This window comes from Lathamus discolor, chromosome 6 (genome assembly GCF_037157495.1).
Source record: "Lathamus discolor isolate bLatDis1 chromosome 6, bLatDis1.hap1, whole genome shotgun sequence".
Classification (NCBI taxonomy): domain Eukaryota; kingdom Metazoa; phylum Chordata; class Aves; order Psittaciformes; family Psittacidae; genus Lathamus; species Lathamus discolor.
The window spans coordinates 5,388,879-5,405,161 of NC_088889.1; the positions used below are offsets into that span (position 1 = coordinate 5,388,879).

At 44.2% G+C, this 16,283-nt stretch overlaps 1 protein-coding gene across 1 annotated transcript in view; it reads left to right on the forward strand.

Annotated features, from left to right (window-relative positions):
- The window catches only part of HSD17B12 (hydroxysteroid 17-beta dehydrogenase 12), a 94,532-nt gene that overhangs the window by 52,350 nt on the left and 25,899 nt on the right, over positions 1 to 16,283 (forward strand). The window contains 3 exon segments of the mRNA XM_065685902.1: positions 1,517 to 1,627; positions 6,877 to 6,941; positions 7,958 to 8,002. Of these exon segments, the coding sequence (XP_065541974.1) occupies positions 1,517 to 1,627; positions 6,877 to 6,941; positions 7,958 to 8,002 (221 nt within the window).

Sequence of the window (16,283 nt, forward strand, 5' to 3'; positions counted from 1 at the left end):
CTGAGCAGATTTGTGACGGTGGTGATTGTGTCCTTTAAACAACTCTCATTTCATGAAGCATCTGAGCAGCAGTGAAGACAGCTGCAGCCCCACAAACCAGTTAAAAACAGCACGTATGTAGAAGCGAAGATGACTTGGGCTTTGCCCGCCCGATCCACTTGCGCGTATTAGATGTGCCTGTAATGCCGCCTTTAATTCCGTGTCCTGTAAGTACTCCAGTGTGTATGCTAAATATTAGACCAGCTGTGTTCAAAAATAGACCCTTCCTAACCCCCCCCCAACGTTGAACTTGATTTTCTTGTGACGCGATCACAAGGCTGCTGCTGCAGTAGGGGCTTAATGCTATTTACGTCGTCATTTGACATAGCAACATGTCTCGAGGGATTTTCAAACAATGCAGCTGCTCAGGAGAGATGAAGAGGTTGAGGGTGGGGAGGGGGGAAAGGAGGAGAAATAATTCCATCTGCCATTATAGGGATATGGTGCAGGGGGAGGGGAGGCAGCCAGCAAACCAGCGAGTTCAGTGGATTCATGATTCTGCATGAATGGACGGCAGGAGCATGGGAGTTGCGGCTTTCCCTTGAATGGGAAGGAGCATCATGGGAATCTGGCTGCTTCTAATCTGGTTTTTGTGAATGATTCTTTTCCTTTAACATGGCACCGCTTTTATGAATGGCTCTGGGGGCAAAGTGCTGCGAAATCCTTCTCGAGCTGTGCACAGGTGCCTTAAGGAATTGCTAGGGCAGGAGTTAGGCGCAGCAGAAGAGGTGCTGTGATGTGAAGCTACTCTTCTGCTCTTTTGACGTCTGAGAGGACGTCGTAATGGTTTTAATTGTGTCATTAATTTAGCTTTGATGGAAGCGGAAGCGCTTTTTATATGAAGTATTTTTAATACTTGCTTTCTTCTATTTCAAACTGTAGTTGGCGACGTGTACTTTTCCTGTTCTGCTAAGGTTGGAGATGACAGCATATCAGAACAGTTTTGGAATGTGATTAAACTCGAAGTTCTTCTGCTCTCGTTCACCCACATGTTTCCTTTTTGATTTATGTTCAAAATACTAAATATTCAGGAAGTTTGATGGCACCAAAAGTGCGAATGGAAAGGGAGGGCAATGAAAGAGCTATTTTGCTTGGTCTCAAGCAACTCATTTGGCTGAAGTTGGGGGAAGTTTCCTTGTCAAGTTGTACTTGAACACTCGTGTATGTGCACATTCAGATTTCTGCCCCTTTGGTTCTGTGCAAACCTGTGTCATTTGTTTCCTTGCCACCTTCATCATACCTTACAAACAGAATGTGCCGAATCATGTGGGAATTCGTGGTCTTGCCAGAAGCAGCCGAATGTCCCAGGCTTCCTGTGCGGGTTATGTTAGAACTCAAGGATTCCCATTGCCGAGATGAAAATGTCTGATATTGGCTACTTAAAATGTTTTGTCAGAATGTAATAATGGATATATCAATATCTGAATGGTAATTCAGCTACTTCAGACTTCAGTTTCTATCAACTTGTATTTTCTAGGAGAGAAGTACCAAGTGGAAACGAAAGTCATTGTGGCAGACTTTGGAGAGAGAGAAGATACTTACACTCGAATCAAAGCAGGATTGGAAGGCCTGGAGATCGGTGTTTTAGGTTCGTATCTGAGCTGTCTAAAGCTTTCATAGTGGTGTTTTGTCTTGACATGCCTACTAACTTCTTCCCATATTGAAGTTTATGGAAAACAATCCACAAAAGCTAATATTTGCCTGACTAAAACTATGTTGCTGCATGCTCTGTGTGTGTTTTAGTTTCCTGTTGATGAGCTACATGAGATGGTGTTTGCATGCGTGCCTGTGTAGGACTTGTGATGCTTATTGAATGTTTTCAATGTGTCGTTCTGATTGCTAAAGGCTCTTTAGCTTATGACAGTGTGCGGTGTGACTTGACCTAATGCTGTCTTAGAACCTAAGCAAGCTCCAGATACTTAGATTTAGCTTAGCAGTAGAGCCCTGTGGGAGAACCATTAACTTTTAATTATAGAGCTGTTGAAGTTTAATCACTGCAATATAGCATCAAGTAACTGGCTCCTGCTTCAGAAGTTTTAAGCACGTTCTGATACATTGGTAAGCTGCAGTTCCTGTTTGCTGGTAGTAGTGCAATATGCCAGAGTATGGTTTGTGATGTTGCAGGAGTGTAGTAGTGATGTGGTAGTCCTTGAAAAGACAAGGTGATCCATCCAGGTACTTCGTCGAATGTAGAACTGAGGTGATTTCAAGGTGTTTGTCACAAGCTAAGGGGAGTTTAAACATAACAGCTTACCTGATTCTCTTCTGAAAAGAGGGATAAAGGCAGTTGCTTATCAGTTTTCTGCTTCTTTCTGTAGAAGCATGTATACCTGTACATATCCTATATTTCTATGGCTACTCAATGTGAGGATGAGAACCTGAGATGGTTAAATGTAAGGCTTGAGCCTTTATAAAGTCGTATGGCTCAGACATCTACTGGTATATGTGATCATATAAAGTACTTCTCACTACGAAACTCATTTTACTACCTGGAAGTGTAGTAATTAGAGCTAGAAATGTTTCTCTAAGAACCATGTTTCAAGCTAAGTTTGTTACACACATATATACTATATGTTATACACATATATACATATACTGTATATATGTTATACACATATATGCTACATGAACTTCATTGCCAATAGATTAGCCTTATCATACGATGTCGGCAAATAATGCCCAAGAAAATAATGCATATAAAAACTCAACTTAAAAAACAAGACTACAGGATAAAGCCCAGAATCCTCCCTAATACTTCTGACAGATCGGAGTACATACAACTCGTGACATCCAGTATTTAATTGCTCCAAAACCTCAAATCCATTTGCGTAACTGCAACTGCCAACGATGTGTTTAATGTAAAGGGGAGTTGTGACAGCGCTGTGGATGCCTTGTTTCTTGTTTCTGAAGGAGATAAGTTCCAAAGAAACTTTGAAGATTAAAATTAACATCTGCTCTAATCCGTCCCATCAAAATCAACTTGGGGAATGGAGGGCTTGCAGGCTGCCTGTCACGTAGCAATTGCTGCTAAACAGTCTTAACACTTAAATGTCCTGAAACACCAGCAAACCTTTTGCAGTGTGATGTACAAGCCTTGTGCAGTGTGATGTACAAGCCTTGTGCGGTGTGATGTACAAACCTTGTGCGGTGTGATGTACAAGCCTTGTGCAGTGTGATGTACAAACCTTGTGTGTTGTGATGTACAAACCTTTTGCGCTGTGATGTACAAGCCTTGTGCAGTGTGATGTACAAGCCTTGTGCGGTGTGATGTACAAAGCTTTTGCGGTGTGATGTACAAACCTTTTGCGGTGTGATGTACAAACCTTTTGCGGTGTGATGTACAAAGCTTTTGCGGTGTGATGTACAAAGCTTTTGCGGTGTGATGTACAAAGCTTGTGCAGTGTGATGGACAAAGCTTGTGCAGTGTGATGTACAAGCCTTGTGCGGTGTGATGTACAAACCTTTTGCGGTGTGATGGACAAAGCTTGTGCGGTGTGATGGACAAAGCTTGTGCGGTGTGATGTACAAACCTTTTGCGGTGTGATGGACAAAGCTTGTGCAGTGTGATGTACAAACCACACACTGGAAGGGTTCTTATTTCTTAGGTTTGGTTAAGGTTATGGTGATGCACAGGTCGTGAAAATCTGACTATAGTCTGGCTCAAAGTGGGCACTAAAGCAGTGACTGCTACTCAGATTCTGTGTATGCTTATTACAGGAAAACAAGCGTGTTCCTCAAACAGAGCCTGGTTCTTGCTTTTATTTGCGTGAGCACCTTGACTAAAACCATGGTAAAAATAGCAACTAAATGCTCCAGAGTTGTGTATTCTCTGGCTGAGCTCCTCGGCTGTTTGTCATGCAGCCATTGCCAGTGCAGGTTTACAGAAATCTCTCTAATAACACAGTTTTAGTAGATGTCATGCTTGAGATCATCACTTTACATGATACGAAGGTTTCCTTGCTTTCCCCCACCTATAGCTGTATGGATAGACACCCCTTGCCAATCTGATTTTCCAACACAGATGATGGCTACTCCAGAAAGACCGTATCTTAATCTTTTCATGGCAATTCATTTCATGCTTTAATGCCTTATATTTTGAATTCTGTAGTATTTGTTGCAATCTGGAATAGAGCTTTTGCTGATCTGCGTTAGTGTGAGGGAAAACACGGGTTTAAATGAGAACAGCCATAAGGGATGAGTTCTCAGGTTCCAGTATATTTCCTTCTTTCAGGTCTCATCTGGTGCAGTAGCTATGAGAAACGTTGGTAGCACAGCCTAGTTCTTAGAGATCGATGCTGATTATTCCTTAACCTTATACTTGGAGAGACGGAGTCTCCACGTATGCAGCTTGAGATCGTGCTTCTGATTCTATAGTTGCACCGAGTCTAACTAAAGTACTTCCAGATTGAAATCCTTGTAAACTTCTTATTTGGAAGCTTCTTCTCACCCACGTAGGAAGGCTAAAAGAGTTTGCATAATGTTTTGCTGTGTGTTCAAAACAGCGTCTGTCAGTGACTTCGAACATGTGCTAGCTACAGCAATATGTTAAACAAGCAGAGGTGGGAAATCTTCCTTTTGCTGTTCCTAAATAGCTGTGCTTCTCCAAAGGAGTTTGAGCCGGACCCTCTTGTTCTGCATGTTTCTGGAGGTAAAATACACCTGTACCAGCTGAAAATGAATGTATTCTAATGTTCGGTTCCAAACTGCAGCGAAGTAGGAGCCGGTAGAAAGTGCTGGAGGTGGAAGGGGATGTAAGTATCTGAGACCCAGTCTGCAGTGAGGGGTGTGAATTTGGTGTGAGACTCTAGCATGAATCTCTATTTGGAGAGAATACCCAAGGTTAGTCCCTTGTTATGCCACGTTTCAGAGCCAAATTCCTTTCGAGAGACTGAAAAATAGCTGATTTCAGGATGAAAAGAATGAAAACAAATCTGGCTCCTGCAATAGCGAGATTGGATCTTCTGCCTTTTTAGAGCTTTCCCCCTAAATATAGCAAACGTCTGCTGGGAATTTGCCAGCTCCCTGTTCCCCTCCTCAACTCCTGTGTTTTTAAAGGTTATCTGGAAGTTAAAGATTTCAAACACAACCATGACTAATGAACTAAAGCTTTCCATAAATACACACGGATCCATGCCGAAGGAGCTGTCATCCGAGGGAATCTCTGAATGAAGTTTGTGCGCTCCAGAACCTCTGCTGCGTGTTTCCTGCATCCCTATTGATGCTTAAACACCTCTGAGGTTGGATGCTGAAAGGATGGCTTTTAGCACAGGTGTAGGGGCTATTGTTATATATACTTTTAAAGGCATCAGTGCCTTTTGATGGTGATTCTTGCCCTGCAGACTCCTGCCCTGGAGGTGGACAGTGCCCATTGAGCACACGCAGCCAGCGCTTGGGGATTCTCTAGGGTGTGAGGCACTATATAAATGTAAAATGTTGCCACAGCAACCAAATGTCACACGATTCACTTGCGTAAGATGAACAACGGGTACTTGGGAAACGGAGATCCCATTTGCTGGCTTTCTTTTCCCCTTTGGTGTGTGTATGCGTGTCTCCATATCAATGCGCTCTGTGAAGTTTGAGGCTGCGGAGCCGCGCCGTTTGCTATCGGCGTTAGAAGTTTTCCCCTGCTTGCGCTGGGATTTGAGCATGGGCATTGGTTTCACGTCTGAGAATGAAACCTTGCTGGGAAATCAAGAGGTTTAAGTAATTAATACATTCCCTCGGTTCATTTTGTATGCTACAAAGGGGGGGAAAGGCTTTGCAGATGTGGGGTGGCAGCAGGCAGGACAGTTGGATGCGGTGGATCTCTGTGTAAGGAGCCCCTGACCATAGGGTACAGCAGAGGCGGGTCTTAAGCCCCTTTAAAGGCGGCCCTGGCCGCGGCGGGGTATGGATGGACGGACCTGGAGGGACCGGGGAGGGGGGAAGCGGCCGCCGCCCGGGCTCCTGCTGCCACCTTGCGGCCGCTCCGCGGTAGCGTCTGTGGCTTCATCTGCCACGGAGCCAGGCTGCGAGAGCTGGGCTGGGGCAGCCTGGACAAGAGAAGGCTCCTGAAGGGGAGACCTTAGAGCAGCTCCAGTGCCTAAAGGGGCTGCAGGAAACCTGGAGAGGGGCTTTGGACAAGGGCCTGTAGGGACAGGCCAAGGGGAATGGCTTGAACCTGCCCGAGGGGAGACTGAGATGAGCTCTTAGGCAGAAGCTCTTCCCTGTGAGGGTGCTGAGGCGCTGGCACAGGGTGCCCAGAGAAGCTGTGGCTGCCCCATCCCTGGCAGTGCTCAAGGCCAGGCTGGACACAGGGGCTTGGAGCAAGCTGCTCCAGTGGAAGGTGTCCCTGCCCATGGCAGGGGTTGGAGCTGGATGAACTTTAAGGGGCCTTCAGCCCAAGCCATTCATTTCTCTATCAATAAAAGAGATATTAACCAGTTTCGCTCAATGCCCTGCCTGGCACTGACAGCTTTGCTTTGGCTGGAGGCTCCCTTTCAGCAGGGTCTCAACACTGTGGTGCAGCGATGTCGCTCTGCACTCACGTTGTGTGCTGACATTTCTAAACGAGGAATTGCTCTTCCCTTGCACTGTGGAATGTGGTGGAGGATGGGTATGATGTGCTAGATGTGCCAGCTTTTAAACACCCAAAGAATTCACACTTACACATTTAAAATGGCTTGCGAAGTCGCTCGTATATTCTTCGTGTGTATTCTTACACTGAAGGAAACTTGGCTAAAGGGGTCAGAATGTTTTAAATGCACCATTTTAAGAGTGTTGGTTGAAAACTGTTATTCGTCAAAGCCTGAGAAAGCTGGTGGCATCCCTTGAATCTAATTCATTCTTTTGTTTCAGTTAACAACGTGGGAATCTCCTATGCTTATCCTGAATATTTTCTGGATGTTCCAGACCTGGACAAGGTAAATGCTTTTGGGGTACTTCAGGATGTCCTCATAGTTTGCACTAAATGCTTAACAGATACGGCGAAGGTATTCAGGTTTGGTTAAGGAAGCCACGTAACAAGGCCTTCTGATTGCAGTGAAGGGTTCCAAAAGCTGAGATTTACATAAAGCAACAAATCAGATGTTGGCAGTCTGGGTTTTTGTGGTTTTACACATTCTTCATTTTTTATTGCTACTTCAGAAAGATGCTCTGGGGTCAGTAACTCAGTTCCACTCCTGTCTGTGGTCTCATCTGGCTGCTGCTCCTGAGCTGCCTTAGCTGGAGCTGGGGTTCTGAAGTGACTGAAGGGAAAGGAGGCAAGCAGCTTCATGAATGGAAGCTGCATATTCCATAACACTGTTATGAAACTCTAATATGACCACATCAGTTGGTGATGTGGGGACAACCTTGATTGCATTGGGTACATTGAAAACTGATTATGGTTTCACTAGTGGATGGTTTTGTTTCCAAAACCCTTGTAGCTCATTGTATCCACTGTGGGTTTGTGTTTTCTGCCTAAGTGTTGATAAGTGTATCTGGGTTTTCATTCACCTAAAAATAAGCTTCGTGATAGCAGAAAGAATAAATCCCCAAATCCTATTTTTTTACCTGATGAATAAACTTGAAGTCTCAAACAATATTGTGAAATGCAGAGCGAAATACAGACATTACTTTATGAATGTGTCTAAACCAGCAGAATTTATTGGAGTTCATAAATATTGCAAAAAATGATAGAAAATACAGTGTTAGTGTGATACATCTGCCTTGTTCTTTATTAGAATGAGTCACTAATCAGAGATAAAACTTGACCAAGGGCAATTCCCAGACTGTGCTTTGAAAGTCCATCACTGTTCCCAATAGTTAAGCAGGAAAGCAATGAGTAAAGGTGGATGTGTAAGTGTAAGCTTTAAGTTATCCTGGCACTTGAACCTAGAGAGTGTATAAATACCAAACAACTAACTTGATATAAAACCCAGCCTTTGTTTTCTTGCAGACAATCGACCAAATGACCAACATTAACATCCTGTCTGTTTGTAAGGTAAGTGCCCCATCACTAACACTTGTCCTTGATGTCTTCATTCAAAACCACTAAACAATTAACATCCACTTGTCTGTGGCTATTACTTTTGCCTGTTGGACCACAGGTTCAGTTTTTGTCTTGGAGTAACCCATAGGTTATGACCGTCCTATCAGACTGTTCTGGTTGTGTGAAATAGAATTAGTTGCAAAGATACCCATTAGCTATTTGGAAGAGCAAGGTATGCACAAAAACAACACTTACTGCTTCTTCATGTGTGTTCTAGTCCTTCTTGTAAACCATTCGTTCTTCTCCCCCTGTATCTGTGGTTTTGGGGTGTTTCCTTCTGCACAGCTCAGGTTTTTGTACACTGCAGTGAGAAGGCACTTAAATATCTTCTGCGAAATATAGGAACAGGAAGGAAAACCAAGTCCACAAAGGTGTGCATTAACTTTTGGACTGAAGTTGCCTTCCCTGTGTAATATTAATCCTGAAGTTGTTGCTGATGAGAAATCAGCCTGACTTCAGGCTAAAACATATGGCTGTTCTCTTGTTTATTAACATGAGACCCATTCAAAACCTCAGATTTTCATCACAGTGTTTCCAACTGAAAGGGCCAGAGGGAATAGCAGCTGCTTACATGGCATTGGGAGTCAATTAGAGCATTATCAGTGAGTTCTGAAGAAACTCCTTGTGATTATTCACTGTTAAACCATCACTTTCTCTTCTTATGCATAACAAAACTTGCATTTCCATTAGATGAGGGTTAACCTTTTGCCTCAAAGTCAAAATATTAGATGTTTTAAAGCTGGCTTGGAAGATTTGACTTGCCTGCAGCTGTTCTGATTAGGTCAAGTGCTAAATTCATCTAGTATGGTGTATGTGAGGATTCTAGACTGTGTGTTGTTTCCGTGTGAGGAGGGACAGGGCCCCTGAAGACAATGCTTCTATAGGATTATTAAAACACAGGCAAACAGTGGAAGTGCAACCATTGCATGACTGAAGGGGATTGTTAGTGTTTTCTGTTATGGAAGTCACTTAGCAGGCTGTTTGTAATGTTAACAGAGCTACCCCAGGTGTAAATCTGAAGTGTTACCATGCACAGACCACTTGGTTAGAGATGAGTGTAATCGGTGCTTCTGTTGAGATGTGACATCTGTGCTGTGCCAGCAGAGGGAGTGCACTATTCAGTGATTAAATGATGTGGGGTATCATTCTTCCTGGGAGCATCTTGTTAGAATAGAAAAGTTAGAGATGACCTACTTGAAAGTGTGTTTCTGAAGCTAGAATAATAGTTGAGGTCTGCTTTAACTCAGTTAAAGCAGATGCAGAGATGCAGTCAGATTATATTGGTTTCCTGAATAAACTACTACTGTTTTGTGGTTTGAGTCATCGTGCTTATGATCAGTGGTGGTCAACAGTTTACAGTTCATTGTCAGATTTGTCTCCTGTCAGCCTCTTCACGTTCTAATGTGGCTGTCTTCACACCTATAAAACCTTCCCCAAGATCTACTTGCTGTGTGTTAATAGTGCTTTTCCTTCTCTTTGAAAACTTCTTTCTTGACCATGAGCAGCTCCTGCTACTGGGTATAATCAGAGCTTGAGCATAAGCTTCCAGGCTTGAAAATGTTTCCCCCTGCAAGAGCCTGTTGTGTAATTAAACAGCAGGCATGCCAGATGCTTATTGTTTTGGGGAGAGGAGCACATTAGAGATAGGTACCATCTGTAAGTCAGTTTGTCAGGAGAACCTATAGAACTAGAGAACCATGGTAGGAAAAAACCAGTTGTAAGAGAAGTCTGTGTGTCCCCTCAGTTAGATTTTGGGGACATAAGGCTGTGGATATTTCACTCAGTATTTTTTGCTACCGTCTCTTATCCAGGTGTATGTGTGTTTAGAAAGATACTTTTCCTTATTGCCTGATTAAAAACATGATGGGATGGAAGAGAGCACCACATTCTTAAGCAAGGAGATGAAGGTCTGCTGAAAAGGTGAAAGTAGGAGAGGCAGAACAGGTTTTGCTAGTACCCACAGTACTCATTCTGCTTACAGTATCTCCAGATCCTCTTTAGAGGTGTCACATAACCTGTCTACTGTTATATTCTGAAGCATTGCCATCTACTTCCTTGCCTTTTGGACCGGGCTTCCTCAGGTAATGATATCCTCTATAACCTGCACCATGTGCCATCAGCAACACCTCTGTGGGACAGCATAACTCTTCCGGCACACATATCAAACACCTCTGCTTCAGTTCTGGCTGAAACACTCCTTAGGCTTGAAGTTGGAAAGTCAAGATAGTCAGCACAGTCTGATTCTGCAGAGATGTTTTATTGCCACAGATGTAGGCATTTCTGAAGGGTAATGCTCATCTCCCACCTTTTGACCCATCTTCTTTGTTAGGCAGCTCACTGGATTACCTAGGGGATATGCAGCATGTAAAAGAAGGGGTGCACTGAGGGATAAGACCCCATCTTCTCTTCATAGGATAAAATATGAACCTAGTTGGTCCCTGCTGTTTAATACTTTTCCTAACTGTAAAGGATCTAATCCTGTGAAATCTTCCCTAATATTTGAGAACTTGTTTCCTGTCAGAGCTCTTTCCCAAATCTTATTCCACGCTGTCTGCCCCATCAGGTCCTTAGGGTTGGGTTAGGTCACCCACGAACCCCATAGTGCTGCAGTTCTGGGCTCAGTCTGGCCTGAAGTGCTGTCATTACTGCTATCTGCCTTCAAAGCATCCTGTACACCCCTGAAGACAGGCTATGTAGAACTACATCGAGCTATGTAAAACTACATCAAGCTATGTAAAACACATTAGAAGTCTCACATCTTTTACAATACTAGCCAAAAAACCTGACCAAAAACCACCCGGCCCCCTCAAACACAGTAGGTTCTTTTTAAGCTCTGTGGGAAATGGCACATTTCCATGGTGATGTGTAGTGCAGGAGTTACTCCTTTCTTCATATAACATACAAAAGAGGTGCCTTGGGTCTTGTTTGTGGTATTTTCTTGGGAAAGCTTGAGACTTAATACAGCCTTACACAAGGGTTATGGTGACAGATAAATGAGGAAGAAGACAGGGTTGTATGTGAAGATTCATGATTCCTATCAGAATCTCATCTCAAGCTTCTGGAGGGATTTAAAAAGCAGAACTTTCCTTTAATGACTGTTAGTGACAGGTAACATGGGTTTGTATCATCATTTCTTGATATCCTCATCCCATTTTGAGACACAAACTGAACATTTTTGACACTGAATAAAATACTAAGTCAAACCCCCTGGGGTTTTTCACTAACCCGTAAGTGTTGAAGAGCCCAAATTATAGTTGCTCTGCATAGTTTTCGTTTATAGTTCCTCTGTATCAACTGAATCTTCTTGTGTCAGTTCACCTTTGTATGCTACAGTCTTTGATTTAGAATCATAGAATGGTTTGGGTTGGGAAGGACCTCAAGATCATCCAGTTCCAACCCCCCTGCCATTGGCAGGGACACCTCACACTAAACCATGGCACCCAAGGCTCTGTCCAACCTGGCCTTGAACACTGCCAGGGATGGAGCACTCACAACCTCCCTGGGCAACCCATTCCAGTGTCTCACCACCCTAACAGGAAAGAACTTCTTCCTTATATCCAGTCTAAACTTCCCCTGTTTCAGTTTTAACCCGTTACCCCTTGTCCTGTCACTACAGTCCCTAATGAAGAGTCCCTCCCCAGCATCCCTATAGGCCCCCTTCAGATACTGGAAGGCTGCTGTGAGGTCCCCACGCAGCCTTCTCTTCTCCAGGCTGAACAGCCCCAACTTCCTCAGCCTGTCTTCATACGGGAGGTGCTCCAGTCCCCTGATCATCCTCGTGGCCTCCTCTGGACTTGTTCCAGCAGTTCCATGTCCTTTTTATGTTGAGGACACCAGAACTGCACACAATGCTCCAGGTGAGGTCTCACAAGAGCAGAGCAGAGGGGCAGGATCACCTCCTTCGACCTGCTGGTCACGCTCCTTTTGATGCAGCCCAGGATACGGTTGGCTTTCTGGGCTGCGAGCGCACACTGAAGCCGGCTCACGTTCATTTTCTCATTGACCAGCACCCCCAAGTCCTTCTAAGCGGGGCTGCTCTGAATCTCTTCACTGCCCAGCCTGTAGCTGTGCCTGGGATTGCTCCGATCCAGGTGTAGGACCTTTCACCTTGGATAACCAAATAAACTTGATTTGATTGTTGGGCTAACATCCTGAAAGGCAGAGATGCTGGACTTGATGTCCAGTGGGAAAAAATAGGTAATGAGCACAGAGTTTAACATACTTGAGGGAGCCGTTCTTTCTCCTTCTGAAGCAGGATGTAAGGACCAGCAAGTGTGTTCTTTCTGTTTGCAGCATCACAATATGCTAATTGCATTGGGAGCGAGGCATAAACCTACGTTCTCTTGAAAAACGAGGGGGACTAAATAGTAGAGGGAGTGCTGGCTTAACGGGTGATTAAGCAAGGAGCTGAATTGGTTTGCAAGCTGTTATCTTGTGGGGGAATGTGAATTTGGGGCTTTCAGGCCAGCCTTCAGATGGAAGTTGGCATTAAGAGAGGAAGGGGGAGAGTAAGTTGCATACATGTACATGCCTTGATGTCTGTGCTAATCTTTGCCTTGGTCATTTCTGTTTTATACTGTCAAATACAAAGGGATAATAGGTCTACAAGTTGAGGATTGTTATTGCTGTATTTGAGATGCTTAAGGTTTGCTTGAGACTTCAGGTATGTAAATGCTTTGTGTTGAACTGGGCGATCTAGTGTCAGCTGCCCTCTTAATGGAAGAGCAATGAGAGGTGAATTATGCCAGGTTGTGAATCCCAGGCAGGACAAGGGAGCAACTCCACCTAAAAGTCTGAAAGTGTGAGTTCAGGAAGAAAGCCCAAAGCAAGCCATAAACCAACAACAAAACTCACACCTTGCATAAAATTGAATGGGGAAAAAGAAAAGAAAGAAGGAAGAAGAGCCTGGGGAGCAGTAATCCTGAAAGACAGTGGGAAATGGCATCTCTTTCTCTGGTGAGTGTTCAGATGGGCTTGGGCAGCCTAATACCACATCTGTAAAGGTACCTTGCCAGAAATCAGATGGTAGATGCTTGTGCCCTGATAGAACCCTATGTGAACTTCTGTATTTGCTGTGTATTGGAGAGCATCACAGTAAGTGGAACATAATTGTGAGGGAAGCGGCAACACTGACTTGGGGGAACACTCTCTGTGTGTGTATTCCAGTCAAGAGGTTTCTGTACATTTATATTCAAAGGTATAATCAAGGAGGGGATGGTGATTCAGTACATCATATCACATCATATCCTATCAAGTACATCATACAACTTTATAACAGAGAGGGAGAGTTGTCAGCACTTGCAAGAGGAGCAAGTGTTCTGTGAAGGTGGTCATGAGTATTGCTCAGGTGGTCCAGAGGGAGAAATTAAATGCACCTCTCTGACTTCGAACCTGAGAGCACGGTACACATGGGACAAGGGAAGTGTAGCTGTGATAAATACCTTTCAGGGAAGCACTTGGGATTTTTCTTCAACTTGGGGAAATCTGGGAAATTTAGGAAATGGAGACCTCAGAGCAGCCTTCCAGTATCTGAAGGGGGCCTATAAGGATGCTGGGGATGGACTCTTCATTAGCTACTGTACTGATAGGACAAGGGGTAATGGTTTCAGATTTAAACAGGGAAGTTTAGATTGGATATAAAGAAGAAGTTCTTTACTGAGAGGGTGGTGAGGCACTGGTATGGGTTGCTCAAGGAAGCTGTGAATGCTTCATCCCTGGCGGTGTTCAAGGCCAGGTTGGACAGAGCCTTGGGTGGGATGGTTTAGTGTGAGGTGTCCCTGCCCATGGCAGGGGGGTTGGAACTGGATGATCTTAAGATCCTTTCCAACCCAAACCATTCTGTGATTCTATGAAATCCTAGAGTTCTGTGCCTTTTCATAGGTTTTGGGTTGAGACAGCTCATATTCTGCCTTCTGAGAAGAGAAAGTTCAGCCTTGTTATTTGGATAATAAGGCCCTTATTTTGAGAGCTCTCCCTTGTAAACTGGATTCTGAAAGTTTGTGGCTATAAATAGGGAAAACTGTCACCTAAAACTATTGCCCACAGGAAAGCCACTGACAATGAACAGAGCTTGCACCACGCTATGTTAATAGTTGCCTTTGTATGTCCCATGCCCCTTTCTGCTTGCTGACCTTGCCACATGGGTCACTGTGTGATTTTTCTGCTGAATTGACATCAGGTTTACTTGGAAGTGTATACAAATAGAAGTCATTCTTGTTCAGCTTGACGTATGAACTGCATTAAGTTAATGTTTCAAAAGAGACACACTTAAGAAACCTAATAGTAGATGCTGAAAATAGGTTTCACGATCCATTTATCTACCAGTACATGAGTTCCTCAGTTCTTTCAGTGTAAGGTCTGTACTAAGTATTGCATAGGCATGGTGTCAGATGCTAAAGAGCGTTTGTGAACTTACGTGAATCCTCTGCCCAGGCGCTATGAATTACCTTATGGTAGCAATGATGGTTTTGTACATGAGTGGGTGCACCACAGGGAATTGCTAATCTTTAGAAGGTTGTGTTGCTTTGAGTTGTTATGATTTCACCTCAAATCCGTGAGAGCCAAAAGCCTCTAGGCTGCATAACAAGGTAGAAAACTTGCACACTTCTCTAGCTTCGTGTGGAAGCTAAAGGGGTCTACAAGAAATCTGGAGAAGGACTTTTTATAAGGGCATGTAGGGACAGGACAAGGAGAAATGGCTTTAAGCTCAAAAAGGGTAGATTTAGATTAGACATGAGGAAGGAATTCTTCCCTGGGAGGGTGCTGAGGCGCTGGCAAGGGTGCCCAGAGAAGCTGTGGCTGCCCCATCCCTGGCAGTGTTCAAGGCCAGGTTGGACACAGGGGCTTGGAGCAAGCTGCTCCAGTGGAAGGGGTCCCTGCCTGTGGCAGGGGGTTGGAACTGGGTGAGCTTTAAGGTCCCTTCCAACACAAACCATTCCTTGATTCTATGATCTTCTGTTGTACTTGCATAGGCTTCATTACAGATCATTATACCTTTTGGTAGTGGGAAGAAAACTTGTAGTCATAACATTGTACTATAGAATAACTTATGTCTAAATATACAACTATGGTATTAGATTTCTGGCCGTGTATGACAGTGGTGTGGCCTGTAAGATTGGAAGGATGACTTAGAATCATAGAATCATAGAATAGTTAGGGTTCGAAAGGACCTCAAGATCATCCAGTTCCAACCCCTCTGTTGTGGGCAGGGAAACCTCACACTAAACCATTCCACTCAAGGCTTCGTCCAACCTGGCCTTGAACACTGCCAGGGGATGGAGCATTCAGAACTTCCCTGGGCAACCCATTCCAGTGCCTCACCACCCTCACAGGAAAGAATTTCCTCCTTATATCCAATCTGAACTTCCCCTGTTTAAGTTTTAACCCGTTATCCCTTGTCCTGTCACTACAGTCCCTAATGAAGAGTCCCTCCCCAGCATCCCTATAGGCCCCCTTCAGATACTGGAAGGCTGCTCTGAGGTCCCCATGCAGCCTTCTCTTCTCCAGGCTGAACAGCCCCAACTTCCTCAGCCTGTCTTCATACGGGAGGTGCTCCAGCCCCTGATCATCCTCGTGGCCTCCTCAGGGCTTGTTCCAACAGTTCCATGTCCTTTTTGTGTTGAGGACACCTCAGGTTTTCGTAGTGTATTTCAGAATCTGAGTGATTATCACTTGAAAGGTATTCAAAACTTCATAAGTTACTGTTCTTCCCCTAAGCTCTGCTCCTGAGCTATTGCTTGGGTTGGAATGAGAAAAGACTACACCTTGGTGTTCATTAAGAATGGGAGATCTTTTTCTGAGGAAGAAACACTGGAAATACATGGTTATAACTTCTAACTATTTGTTAGTGCTCTAATAGGAGCTTTTAAGTGTAGCAGCTGCTTTAGAACATTAATCTAGCCAGAAGGCTGTGCCTTTTGTATTCACAGGTAGGAATCTCTGCTGCTTTACACTCAAGGCTGTGATCTTTTTGTCCCCAGATTAGAAGGTAGAAAACACCGCTGGTGAGGAAGAGTGGACAAGAGAACTGGTGCTTGCCAGGCATGCAGTCAATGCAGTTGTAGACAAATGGACATCAAGAAATGATACCTGCTTTTTTAGTGAAACGGTCTGTAATGAATCTCTACCTTAAGTCAGCCATTGGCTGTAAGCACCCTGGAACTTAGGGGCTGGAGGATTAGGTGTGAAAGAAGTTGACTCAAAATAATGCAGCCCTCCAAACCGAAGGAACTAC